This window comes from Dendropsophus ebraccatus, chromosome 2 (assembly GCF_027789765.1).
Source record: "Dendropsophus ebraccatus isolate aDenEbr1 chromosome 2, aDenEbr1.pat, whole genome shotgun sequence".
Classification (NCBI taxonomy): Eukaryota; Metazoa; Chordata; class Amphibia; order Anura; family Hylidae; genus Dendropsophus; species Dendropsophus ebraccatus.
In genome coordinates this window covers 42,966,306-42,981,081 of record NC_091455.1, presented here as the reverse complement: position 1 = coordinate 42,981,081, position 14,776 = coordinate 42,966,306, and the positions used below count along the sequence as shown (strand labels likewise).

General features: G+C 45.7%; 1 protein-coding gene across 1 annotated transcript in view; it reads right to left on the bottom strand.

Annotated features, from left to right (window-relative positions):
* TPD52 (tumor protein D52) overlaps positions 1 to 14,776 on the bottom strand; it is a 119,033-nt gene that overhangs the window by 45,884 nt on the left and 58,373 nt on the right. Inside the window, exon 6 of the mRNA XM_069957437.1 lies at positions 6,470 to 6,651. Coding sequence (XP_069813538.1) covers positions 6,470 to 6,651 — 182 coding nt within the window. The remainder of the gene's footprint in view (positions 1 to 6,469; positions 6,652 to 14,776) is intronic.

The following is a 14,776-nucleotide window of genomic DNA, read 5'->3' as shown; positions in this document are numbered from 1 at the left end:
TGAAAAATGGCCGGACTTCTCAGTTAACAGTGTCACTAGTTCAGAACGTGAATTGCAGCTGACAAGGGTTATCCATGATTAGAACAAGCACAGCTTCTTGCAAAAACAGCACCACCACTGTCCTTAGGTTGTGTGCGGCATTACAATTCAGCTTCATTTACTTACCTTCTGAAACAGCAAACTCTCCTATCCTCAGTTTGGGTTGTGGAGCACAGTTCCACTAACCACACCCAAACTGAGGACAGTAGAGGAGCTGTTTCAGAAGGAAAGTGGCCATGTTTTTCTAAGCCTGGATAATCCCTTTAAACAAGCAGATGCAAATAGCTCCCAACAACCTTGCTTGGCTTGGTGCAACTGACTGGAGTACATGTCTATAACAACAATGCTCCTCCCGGATGTCCTTCTCAGTCAGGTGCCGGGCACATTACACCCTTAGTTCTGTAAACCCATTAGTTTGACCCGGTATATAATAGTGTTGCTTTTACCCCTTAACGACCGCAGTCGTACATTTACGCCCCCACTGCCTGTGCCTTAACGCCTGACTGCCTGAGGTCTGCTGCTTACCTCTGTGCAGTCCGATCTTCTGGTAAGAGTCTACTACAGGCAGGCTCTATCAGAGGATCGCTGATAACACTGATCCCTGATATGCTATGGCAAAAAATTTATAAGAGTTTTAAAAATGCCCCAAAGCCCCTCCCCCAATAAAAGTGAAAATCACCCCCTTCCCATTTTATACATAAAACACATAAAAATAATAAAGATAAATAACAAATATACTGTAGCGTGCAAAAATGTCCAATCTATTAAAATAAAACAATATTATCCCCGCAAGGTGAATGGCGTGAACAAAAAGCAGTAAAAAAAAACGCAGAGATAGTTTTTTTAATGACATTTTATGAATAAAAGAATTAATAAAAAGCAATCAATATGTCTGATCTCGAAAAAAATGTTACAAATAAAAACTAGAGATCATGACGCAAAAAATGATGCCCCATAGGTGAAAAAATAAAAGTGCTATTAGAGTCACAATAGGGCCATTTTAAATATGCCTATTTGCAAAAAAAAAAAAAAAAAAAAAGTTGTACTGCTAATAAAAATAGTAAAATGTTAGAAAACCTAGCAAACAAGCATATAGAAAACCTAGTAAACATGCATATAGCTGTGTTCAGACTGACCTATAGAATAAAGAAAAAATTGCCAGTTTTACCGTAAAGTGCATTACTTAAATATGGAAGCCCCCACAATTTGCAGAGTAAAATTTTTTGACCCAAGTTTACCACACAAATGATGATAATTTGCGGGTTCTGTCATTAATTTTATGGCAGATTGAAAGATGCCATTACTAAGTACACCTGAATAGCCCTGTAGGTGGAAAAATAAAAGAGTTATGGGTCTTAGAAGGGGAGGAGGAAAAAACGAAAACACAAAAGTGACAATTGGCCCGGTCCCTAAGGCCATTTCAGGCCCAGTCCTTAAGGGGTTAAACCTTATTAGTCAGAGATGAGCCAAGAATAGCCAGAAGCATGTCCCATTGTGTTGCTACGTAACCAGATTGGGACAGAACCCGGCCAAGACTCGGCCTCTTGTCTGCAGCTTCTGAACTGAAATAACTTATAAGGATCAGTGTGAAAAGACTTGCAACAAACAGGTTCCTTGAGGATTACAGGGCTGCCTGTTGCTGAGCAAGTGCTTCTTTGCTTTGGATTTATCCTGGCAGTCCACACAATGGGTGAGAAGACAAAGTGTCACGAGGCTTGTTGGGAACGTGCAGCAGCTGCAGTGTCCGCTCACTCACACAGGTAGTGATGATGGTGGATCGACTCAACCGCGGAGCCTCTCATGCCAGGCTCTACTTATTCACCGTCAATATCTCTTCTGTTCTCAGCCTCACTGACCCGACCGGTGCTGACAGATCTTGTGCGCAGCTCATTTAATGTGTATGGAGGAACGCTGCGCCGTGTGAAAGACTCATATATTAAGAACAACACAGGGTGTTGCTGGCAACAGATGTTGGCCTGAGAACATGTTTGTGTTCTCTCCATGACCTCTGTACTGAAATATAGGAGGTGCGGGGAAATACTAACGTAAAAATGCTATTCTGGTATACCGCCAGCATGGTAGATTGTAAAAATTAGAGGAATGGTCTCCAGGTGACTGATGGATAATGCCAAGTTGGTAGAAAGGTCCATGGACAATACCATGACCACAAAACGTCCTACTACTGGGATCCCATAGTGTAGGTGGAAAACGGCAAGGAAGTGTTCAATTTCCCAACAGCACCACCACTGGGGAAAGCATGCATTGCACCCTGAACATGTAAACCAATGGGTTGTCAGTATAATACAGGACCCACTCCATGTCTGTATGAGGTTAGTGGGGCATTATTACAATAGAGGGGGAATTGTGCACAGTAGTGGGCATTATCACGATTTGGGGTAGAGGCCGGGTGCACAAAAGAAGGCATTAATGCTATGTGTGTGTGTGGGGGGGGTCTGTACAGCAGGGGGCATTGTCATTATGTAGGGGAGTAGGGGTGCACAGCAAGAGGCATTATCACAATGTGGGTATGCAAAGAAGGGGGCTTTATTACTAGATAGAGGGCACAGCAGGAGACATTATTACTATATGGGGAGCACAGCAGGGGGCGTAATTACTATATGAGTGGGACACAACAGGGGCATTACTACTGTATTGGGGGCACTGCAGGGACATTACTACTATATGAGTAAGACACAGCAGGGGCATTATTACTGTATTGGGGCACAGCACGGACATTACTACTATATGAGTAAGGCACAACAGGCGCATTATTACTTTAGTGGGCTACAGCAGGGAGATTATTACTATATGAGTGGGGCACTGTAGGGGCATAATTACTATATGAGTAAGGCACAACAGGCGCATTATTACTGTAGTGGGGTGCAGCAGGGAGATTATTACTATATGAGTGGGGCACTGTAGGGGCATAATTACTATATGAGTGGGGCACTGCAGGTGATCTGACATACAGCGGGGATCACTTTTCTGCACATGAACCCAAACTGCGGAGGGAGAAAAGGGAAGGAAGTTGCTGGAAAAGTGCGGAGGCTAAGATGTTAGTCTTTCAGGTTCTAAAGAAATGAACTATAGCTGGAAAAAATCATCATGGTGGTCTGCACCGGATGGAGGAAAAAAAAAGGAAAGTAAACAATTGTATTGTATTTTGCAGAACATTATTTGGTAGGGGTGCTCCTGAGGTGGAAAAGGTTGGGAAACACTGACATACATAGACGATTCCTGTAGAAAATCCCTGTTACATACAAATATCTTCATGGCACCTTGAACGCCTGTCAGTCATACAGCTATGATGCTCAGCAGCCCTATTAATACGCATATTTAGGGTTATTTTACAGGGGACTTAACTGGAGCTGACATGTTGCAATCCATCCCATGGGTGTCTTGTTTCTCTCTATGACAGATGTTAGAGGACCGTCAGAGGTAGTTCACATAGACATCAGATTGTCAGCGGATCAGGATGAAAAATTTGCCAACAAATATCTAACATCTATGGGGCATCATGTCCAGCAACAGGTCTTAAAAACTCAAGGATCTATGTTATATTGCATACACCTTATTTGCAACATTAACACAGGACGGGATTGTTCTAGATTTCCTTATGTATGTAAATAAAGCATAAGCACAGGAACCATGGAGACACGGAAGACAAATAGCAGTGTCTCACATTGCATGGCTGGCTGACTCCTGCTGTGTCAAGCACTTGACAGGTCTAATCCTTTGGCACTATGCGCACAGATCAGGGTTCAGAAGGTAGAGGCCTCTCTCATCACCAGGATGAAGCCCGCTGGATTACATGACTGCCAGTGTGTAACAGAGCCAGGTGCTGGGAATGGGAGAAGACTATCCATCTAAACCAATGGGGAGCATTAGGGAAGACACTTTAAAAAGAGTTTCTGTGCTACAGTTTTTGCTTTGAATTAAATGGACACAGTCATTTATAAAAATAGGACAAAAAAAACAAATGTGTCAGAAAGTTCTCATCAGTTTGGGTCTGACTTCGACCTCTACTAACCAGGAGAATGAGGTGGGAGAAGAGTATGGGAGCGTATATCCATTCCTGACTCTCAGCAATCTCTGTCCAGGCAGCTGGGGCTGCCTGGTTGGAGAAGATTGACAGCAGGGAGTGCTCCTGATCTGTGGGGATGCCAGCTAGGATATGCTACTGATCAAAACTTTTGATGTGTCAAAAAGTATTTTTTATTACAATGTGTACCCTTTAACACCTTCATGACCAAAGTTCATTGATGCACAGATGTCCAGGTCACACTGAAGCAGTGCTCTCCTCTTCGCCTTCTAAGAGCTGCTTTTATTTTTCCACCTGGTTGGGGAACCATTTCTCACGTCACGATCTATAGTTTTTATTGGCACCATATAGGTGTAAGGGTCTGTCCACACGTACAGACTCGCAGCGTAAATCACGCTGGCAGTTCACTGTCACTACATACTCATACTTACGTGTATGTAATTCTGCCGGCCCCTTAACCCCTTCGGCTCCCGCCCCGCTGTGTCTGTATATACGTTACCTGTCCTCGCCGCACGGGGTCCCGCTGTCCTGCTCTCCCGCCCGGCCAATCAGTGGCTGCGGCTGGGCAACACACTGATTGGCCGGGCGGGAGAGTAGTACGCCGGGACCCCGTGCAGGAGACAGGTAATGTATATATAGACACAGCGGGGCGGGAGCCGAAGGGGTTAAGGGGAAGGCAGAATTACATACACGCAGTGGTTGTTCAGACCGCTGCGAGTATGTACTGACAGGGAACTGACAGGACCTGACAGACTCGCAGCACGATTTACGCTGCGAGTCTGTACGTGTGGACAGACCCTAGATGGGAATTTTTTTTTATCAACTTTTATTAATTTTTTTTCTGATATTAAAAATAAAAGAAAAATCATCAATCCTGATGTTTTTTCACTCTTTTTTTAATTTATGCGGTTCACAGTGCCAGGACAGTATTGTTATATTTCACTAGATCAGATAATTCCGCACGCTACGATAACAAACATTTGATTTATTTATTTTTATTTGTATAATGGAAAAAAAGAGGGTGATTTAAACTGTAATACTTTTAAAACACACACAGGTTCTGAAGGAGGTTCTGAAGAAGAGGCCAGCGGCAGAGCAGGATAGGCAACTATACACCTCTGTCATGTTCCCTGTAGCAGATGAACAAATTCTTAAAGCGAATCTGTATCCTTTCGGGTCTTTCTTGCCATCCTCCACATGCGCCAATACGACCCATAGCAGTGCAGGGGCACTGACACAGCCGGGCTCCTTGTTTTAGTTACTGTGTCATTCTGCCTATGTAGTCTTCTCCACCAACATTTAGGATAAGAGATGAGCGAACCTGGAGCATGCTCGAGTCAATCCGAATCCAAACTTTTGGCATTTGATTAGCGGTGGCTGCTGAACTTGGATAAAGCCCTAAGGCTATGTGGAAATCATGGATATAGTCATTGGCTGTATCCATGTTTTCCAGACAACCTTAGAGCTTTATCCAAGTTCAGCAGCTCCAGCTAATCAAATACCGAACGTTCAGTTTCGGATCGACTCGAACCCGGTTCGCTCATCTCTATTCAAGATCTGTCATTTGTGTGGTGAGGCGCTGGTGAAGAAGACAACACAGGCGCAATGACAGAGTAGCCTAGAACAAGGAGCCTGGCTGCGCAGTGTGCTGCTTTGGACCACTACAGTGCATGTGCAGAGTTTAACCCTTTCACAACCTGGGGTCATTGAGTCCTCAATACCCAGGTTGTGTTTGGACATCAGCTTATGGGATCATAATGATCACATAAGCTGATGTCCCTGTGTACGCCCCCGGGACCCGCAGGGGACTGTGTTATCCTCGATCGTAAAATAATGTCGCTGCATCATCAGGCATAGGCTGCAGCGATGTTAATTTACTGCCCAGCGGCGAGAGAGGGTTAAACAACCCTGAATAGGAAAAATACAGCGCAGGGGCGTTGCTAAAGACAAAGATGGCGTAAAGAATACCTGAGAGGTATCACAGGCCCAGGGCATGGACACTTTAGACCGCACCTCTTTAAAACTGCTCCAGCTGAATAAAAGAATGTTAAAAGACGGCAATATGAGGAATTTTAAACCGATGAAAGGATGTAAGCAAACAAATGGTACCAGTGGTTTGGGGTGGGGGGTTGTTGGTTGGATACAGATTCGCTCTGAAATCTACACTTTCTTATGGTCCGGAGTCTGTTTCTGTGTTTTTGGAGTCTTCATTGTATTAGCTGATGTAATATTAGATAGTAGGAGAAATGGTCCCTGAAGTCACCCTCCAAAATATTTTTAGGAGATCCTTTTTTCACACAACATATACAAAAAAGTGAAAGGTCAACTGTACTAGAGAAGAAGTGAATGGATTACTATATTACATTGAGGAAAAAAAATCAGACTTACTCGCCATCTTGTTCAGGCCTTGGACAAACACAGTGGAATTTTCCCCCAAAATCAATGTACAGGTCATTGTCCACAACCTGGAAGATAACTCCCGCAACAACTTTATCCTTGGCAGGTCCCAGCTGGGTAAGTGGGGAATGCCGGAGTAAACTGGCAAAGCTTTCCTTGTCGCCGGTTGATGCCTGCAAAATATGCGGTAAGGAACAGTGAACGAAATGACAGACAGCAATGAAGGGTTAATGGGGAAAAAGGGAGCATTATAGAAAAGACAGATTAAAGGCTGTAGGGCATTACTGTGTCAATACATAACATAGTGGGGGGTGCCCATTTTTCACTGCAAGTGCTCCATTCTTATTATTACATAAACTCAATTTTAATTAATTATTTATTTTGCCCTGGATAACCCCCTCAAGTTCTCCAAAAAGAAAGTTCTAGCTTTTAGATTCATTTCTGACCTTAAAAGGCGGCTAATGAGTGATAAAAGTGAAGAGGATATCAATTCCATACGCTCCTTGACACTTGTCAGCTGAGAACATCTCTGCAGAGAACGTGAAGCTTGTTCCCTGTCTCCTCATCATCTTCAGGGCGACGCATTAATAGCAGGAGGATGGAGGATCTCATCACGGCCTCACACACCGGCTCCTGTCACCGCACCCTCTCATATAGGGCCTTATTAGCTCTGCCGGCTCTTGTAACCGGCACTGAGGATTAACACTACAAGTGCTGACTGCCCTTACCAGACAGCAGGAAAATACTCCTGCAGAAGCAGACTATTGCACTTTGCTTCCCCAGCACTAACCGAACAAAATTTTTGGGCTACAGTCAAATGCACAGACCATATAATCCACAGTTATGTGCATTGGCCAGGGGACTCGTGTAATGCGGAGGTTCGGGTTTGGCATTGTTATCCGAACTTAAAAGATTTTGATTGCATTTGATTCCCTGCCGCTGCAGAAGTTGGATGCCACCCTAGGGAGTCCTGGAAAACATGGTTACAGCCATAGGCTGTATATAACCCTAATATGTAGCAGAATAGCTTTACCTATTCCATTTAAAAACAGGGGGTATAAGTTGGTACTAGGCTGACATCAGTCACCACCTCTGTCCACCTGGGAAAGTCATCCTTTACCCACATATTGACAGACTTCGTGCTATGGCTTCATGGCATTGCGGGGTAACATGATGCCTCTATTGGAATTACTATGGTGGTATTTACCTATACTCTGACCTCTCTCTCCGAATGGTCCAATGACTCTCCTTTTGCAGAACCTGCTTTTCCCTCCAGCGTCACCCTGCTCTCCTTCACTGAACCTCTCCCTATTCAGAGAGGGCTCGGCTCTTAAAGTGACTCTGATGAAAAGGGGGGGGGAGGGGTGGTGTAAAGTTAGGGCACAGATATTCTAAGCCCCGGCCATTGGGCACGGGGCTGCCAGTTTAAAAGTTGCTTTTTAAAACAACACCTGCATCACCTGCCGAATGGACCCCCAGACAGATCTTGGATTAAAAGTAGATATCCAAAGGTACAAGCTGTTTGGGGGGGGGGCAGATTGTGGGAACAGAGACGCTTTAAAGCAAGTGTACCATTTCACTAAGTTTTTTTTTTTTTTTTTTTACAGATCTAGAGAAAAAGGAGTTGCTGCACCTCACACCCATCGCTTGCATTAGTGCCTCTCAGCTACATTTAAAAAACAACACCAGAATGTTATATGTAATTTGTTCAAACCATATTGCCTCATGTCCAGCGTGCAGCTGGGAGGCATTATAGTAAACCATGGGTGTGAGGTGCAGCCATTTCTTTTTTTCTAGGTTTGCATTTTATATGTTCTCTTTTCTCTTTGTGGCTAGCACTCCTCCTGGTAAGAACCATGTAACCCCAATTACCAGGAAGCACCTGTGTACATATGGTAGGTACCTCCTCTTTCTCCTATTCTACCTGCTGGTGCATTGGTGAGTAGTAACACTTTGCCCACACTTGTGTTGCTTGGCGGCTGCCTTCTCTGCCGCCAACGCCTGTGGGGTGTGAAGGGGGGCCCATGGGGTTTAGGCCTGTGAAAGTGGGGTTGCAGGGCCATTCTGTGGCCCCCCCTTCCCTGTTGGCGCTTGCTTTGCAGGGTTGGCGGTTGCTGACTGGCACAGTGTTGATTTACAGTAGGGACTCTAAAGACCAGCACGTGGTACATGATGCAATACGGTTTAATCAAATTATATACCAATATCCTGACGTTGTTTTTTAAATGTAGCCGAGAGGCATTATTGTAAACCATGGGCGTTAAGTGCAGCCACTCCTCTTTCTCTAGGTCTGTATTTTTTTCACCACCTGGTTGGCGCCAGCGCGGAGATTCAGTCTATTTTTCAAAAAGCCGCCCTCGGCGACTGTTTCTTTGTGAGCACCTGCCCGCTCTATGCACTGAAGGTGGGCCAGGCCCCCCCCCAATGTAATTATATCTCCTCCAAATAGGCGAAATGCCATCATTAGAAACAAGCCTGGCCGTGACACCGAGGGGAGAGACATGGAAGAATTGATCCGACAGCATCCAATAGTGAAGAATTGGTGGAAGTTTATTCAACACACACCATGGCAACGTTTCGACCCAGCAGGGTCTTTTTCAAGCCTCCGAGGGGAGAGTGTCACATTCGGGGCACCGGAATGGGAACCAGACAGCATTTTGAAAAATGGATCGCAGCACCAGGTAGTGAAAAAAAAAGGACTTTAAGTCTTATGGGTCCCCTTGGTCTCTGCTGCCTCCCGCACAACTGCCTTCAACTCGTCCTTCGATATGTCTGTGAGACCTATAAAACCACTCTTCAACCAGCTCGCTCTTTGACCACCTTTGAAACATTGTGCCAGTCTTGGATGGCAGTGTGGAGGTTGGTATCCACATTGTATGGTATCCTCCCCTCTTCCCAGAATCACCTTCTCCATACATATCCCAATGGGAATCAGTTAAACCTTTTGCCACATGATCATGTAAGTTACCAAGCCCCTACCGTTTCTCTACTCTGTTAGACTGGTTTTCTAATATACGAACAACATTTTATTGAATGAGGAAACTACAGAATCCCTTTTAGACGCACTGAATACATCTGAATAGTGCAAAATATGTCATAGTATGAGTGCTGGCTCCCCCTTGTGGCCAATAAAGATGGCTGCACATCAAACCACCAAAACAACTGGAGGTCAATAGCTGAATGTTATGGGATGATCCAGACCCTCATAGTCTTTCCATGTATGGGGGCTCGGGTATGTTAGGAATACACCAGATATTACCCCGTTAAATTGATCCAACCCGTGGCTCTCATGCCTGGACAGTCTTCAGGATACTAGGGACATCCATTAAGACTTTGCATCACCATCAATGATCTCTCTTCCCAACCAATCAGGACGCTGCTTTCATTTTCAGCGCTTCAGCACTGAGGGCAGGGATGTGATTGGTTGCTACGGGCATTCCCCTGCATTGTCTCCACCCCTGTGTACTATATGGTTCTTTCCAGCAGCGTACACATCACCTGTCATGGACGATACCATGTAGACAGTATAGGGGTGCGCACTGCAGGTCCACTGTATCTGTTCCCTCCTCTCACCTGCCCTCCTGCTGCAGCAGTCACCCGTGACACAGGCGGCTTCTTCTCGTCCCCAGCCGCGCCGCTCCCGGTCTCTGATTCCCCGGATGCTGCTGTACTAAAGGAAAACAATGTTCTCCGAACGGGAGCCCGAAAACGGTTCAGCAACCTCCCGGCGTGTCTGCAGCTGGGCGCCGCCATGATGGATGCTGGGGACGGACAACCTGTGACCTCCAGGAATCATAGAGAACAGACAGCACGGGGCGGTGTAACAGCGACCTCTAGTGTTCGGCAGCATTCTCTACGTATAAGGAACTCGAAAAGTGTACACAGCTTCACCAGCAGATGGCGATGTGGAGACAACGCATCTCCGCTTTCTGAGTGCCGGTCTAATGATGCAGTAACTAAGGGCACATTCACACACCCGTAGTGCAGTCCGTGGCCGCGGACCGCACTACTACCGTATGTGTATCCGTAGTGCTCCGTGCTTTACGGAGCACTACATTCACACATTATTACCCCAGCGATCCGTGCCGCAAAAAAACGGACATTACAACATGTCCGTTTCTTTGCGCCACAGTATACACGCAGTAGCGGTCTTTGGCACCAAGCAATCGCTTGGGGCACCCAACATCCAGGGGGGCCCCCACGCCCCGCTCTTCTCTTGTGCTCAAGACCGCTAGACAGGGCCGCTGCCCCCCTCGCTGCTGTGATCTGAACTGTAACTATGAGCACTCATAATGAGCGCTCACAGTTACATGCAGCAGCACTGACAGGGCGGGAGCGCGGCCAGGCGCCAGGACAAGGGGAGCGCGGCCTCTTGTGCCCGCAGGGTGAAGAGAAGAGGAGACGCCCGGACCCAGGTGAGTATAAGTGTTTGTTTTATTGTGTTATATACTATATGGGAGGGGGAGCACACAGAGGCCTGTGTAACTGGGGGAGCGCACAGCGGGGGTCTATATAAATGGGGGGAGCACACAGTGGGGCTATATAACGGGGAAGACACAGGGGGGTCTATATATAACTAGGGGAGCACACAGGGGGGCTATAGACTACTGGGGCTTCACAGAGGGGTCTATATACTTGGGTCAGCACACAGGGGGTCTATATACTACTTGGGGCAGCAGAATGGGGTCTATATACAACTGGTGGAGCACACAGGGGAGCTATATACAAGTGGGGAAGCACACAGGGGGTCTATATACTAGTGAGGGAGCACAGAGGGGGTATATGTAACTGGGGGCAGCACATGGGGTATATATACGACTGGGGCAGCACACAGGGGGTTTATATACAACTGGGACAGCACACAGGGGGTCTATATACTTTAGCGGGGAGCACACAGGGGGGCTTTATATAACTAGGGGCACACACAGGCGTTTGTACACTACTGGGGGAAGCACACAAGGGGTATATACTACTGAGGGGAAGCACACAAGGGGTATATACTACTCAGGGCAGCACACAGCGGTCTATTGTTGTGGAGTGCGTGTCGAGGGGGGGCCCCAGACATAACCTCGCTTGGGGCCCCAGAAATGCCAAGACCGCCCCTGTATACACGTACGGACATGTGAACGGGGCCATAGGATAACATTGGTTTCATGTTCTGCCCGCAATTGGGGACAGAACAACAGATGTGTGAATTAGCCCTAATGGTTTGGGTTACACACACAGATATCTGACAGGTTTTTGAAGACAAATCCAAGAATGAATTTGAAAAGAGGAGAAATCTCAGTCTTTCCTTTATCACCTGTTCTCTGTTCATAGTCTGTTCCTGGCTTTGGCTTCAAAAATTTGTCTGTGTAAACACACCATTAGGGTGCCTTTACACAGAGAGATTTATCTGGCAGATTTGTGAGGCCAAAGCCAGGAACAGACTCTAAACAGGGATCAGGTCATAAAGGAAACACTGAGATTTCTCCTCTTTTCAAATCCATTCCTGGCTTTGGCTTTAAAAATCTTTCAGGTAAATCTCTCTGTGTGAAGTTACCCATTTTCTTGCCTGTAAAGAGGCGGCTATCACTATATGGTGTGGCAGTACAGAGGTGGGGGGGGCACACAGAGAGAGCTATCTACTATATGGGGGCTTCTCAGAGAATGGGCTTCTACGATCTGGGGCCTACACAGAGGGGTGTCATCTACTATATGGGGGCTACACAGAGGGCGGCCATCTACTATATGGTGGCCATACAGAGGGGGACCTTCTACTATATGGGGGTTTATCAGAGCAGGCCATCTACTATATGAGCGCCATACAGAGGGGGACCTTCTACTATATTAGGGTTACACAGGGGGCACCATCTACTATACGGGGGTTTATCAGAGCAGGCCATCTACTAATTGAAGGGATGTGTATAAAGAGGATACACAGATGAGGCTATTACTATCTTGGAACTGCACAGAGGGGATTTCCTCTGTTGGGCTCAAGGCATTCCAGTCTGACACTTCTTACTAACCAATGTCAGTGATCACTTGAAGGCTGCACTGACTCCAGCGCACCTTGTGCTTCTACCTCTCTTCCTCTTTGGCAGCATATACGCGGAACACGGATGCGGAATGCCGTACCTCATTAATGGAGGAGGCTACAGCGCACAAGCTTCTCCACCAAGGAGGCCAGGAAACTGAGGATACCCAATGGGAGAGGGTGAAGATGGACAGCCCTTTACTGGAGAAAAGGGTGAAGGCGTACATTATAATAAACCCTGCCACCCCTTGCACCGTACCCCCTTCCTATCTACTTGCAGAGAAGGGAACACACCACTGACTGGTTATAAAAAGGAGGGGGGGGTCGTCTACATGTTTGTTTGTTTTTTAATTACTTCTTAGAACAAATGGTGACTGCAGAGAGAGAGCAGAGGTGTATCTAGCTTTTCCTGCACCCGAAGCAAACATACAGTTTGGGGACGCCCCTCTCGACACTCACCTTTTATACTCACGTATCCTGCTCCCCAAAAAAATTAGGGGTGAAATTAAAAACAAAGCCATTTTCAGGTCAGTTTCTTCCAGGACCTCTATATACATTCATATAATATTGGAGGAACAGCAACCTTACCTAAAAAGGCAGCAACAGGTATATAGACAGTACAGAAAATGACTTCTTGCTTAAATATTATTTTTATGTTAAACGCTTTTTCACGAATTTTTGGTGGCATTTTGTGAAATTTTCCATTTTTCTATGTATATTATAAAATAATCCTGAGATCTTGCCGTTTTCATTCTCACCACTGGGACGAACACTAAGTTGAGAATTCCTGTCGTGTCTTTGGTGATAAAAAAAAAAAAAAAAAGGCTGCTGTAAAGTGATCTGTACACAATTACAGCAATAGGCAATACCGGTAGATAGAGGAGACAATAGCAGCTCCCTGTGGCACGCTCAGTAATGTTGCACATTCATCTGAAGTCTGTCTGTTGTAGTCTATGTCCATGAGTCTTGTTGTAAAGAATGTCACTAAATGCTGTTAAAGGGGTACTCTGGCCAAGCTTACTTTGTGTGCAGCTCTGCCGCTGGAAGTGTGGTGTCACAGTGCATCTGTGTTCCAGCATCGCCATTTTGTGCCTTAAAGGGGTTGTCCAGCGAAAATCTTTTTCTTTCAAATCAACTGGTGTCAGAAAGTTATACATATTTGTAATTTACTTCTATTAATAAATCTCCAGTCTTCCCATACTTATCAGCTGCTGCATGTCATGCAGGAAATGTTTTATTTTCAGTCTGACACAGTGCTCTCTGCTGACATCTCTGGCCGAGACAGGAAGTGTCCAGAGCAGGAGAGGTTTTCTATGGGGATTCATAGAAAACCGAGACAAAGTTCCTGTCTAAGCAGAGAGCACTGTGTCAGACTGAAAAGAAAACAACATTTCCTGCATGACATATAGCAGCTGATAAGTATGGGAAGACTTGAGATTTTTTTATAGAAGTAAATTACAAATCTATATAACTTTCTGATATCAGTTGATTTGAAAGAAAAAGATTTTCGCTGGACAACCCCTTTAACGTCGGCTGCAGTGGGCGTCTCTTGTTCCTGGCTGTGTTGCCATTCTATTCAGACACATTGCTTGTATGCCATACTAACGTGATAAGAGCCACTGTCTTGCTTATCGTGAGAGCGCAGCATACAAGCGCTGTGTCTGAAGAGGAGGGCAGCACAGCCTGAAATAAAAAATGCCCACGGCAGCTGACATCATAGCACAGAATGGTGGCGGTGGAACAGCAGAGCTGCACACAAAGTAAACTTGGCTGGAGTACCCCTTTAAGAACAGCCCAGGCAATATGGTTTGCTTCAATAACAATGTCCAAAAAGTGAAAGAAAAAAAAATTAAGTCAGAAAATAGAAACAGATTGGAATTATAAAAATAAAAATGAGGCGACACATTCCCTTTAAGACAATGGCCGCTGTCAAGCAGCAGGCTATATATCTACAGTTGATGTGGTGAAAGCAGGTTGTATCCATGTTTTCCTGGCAGCCTTAGGGCGCCAACCAAGTTCTCCAGCTACAGGGAAACAATTGCCGAGAACAGAGAACATTAATCCAGAGAACATTGCAGAACCTTAACAGTTTGACAGGTCCGCTCAACACTAGCCTGGACTATTGGTGCCCATATTATTCTTATTCTACTTTTTCATTGGCACAGCCACATCAAAACTGGACTATGCAGGGATTAAAGAAGGTAGTGTGGTCTGATGAACCAGGTTTTCTATAACATTACATGGACGTGTGTGTGTGTCACTTACCTAGAGAAGAGATTTCC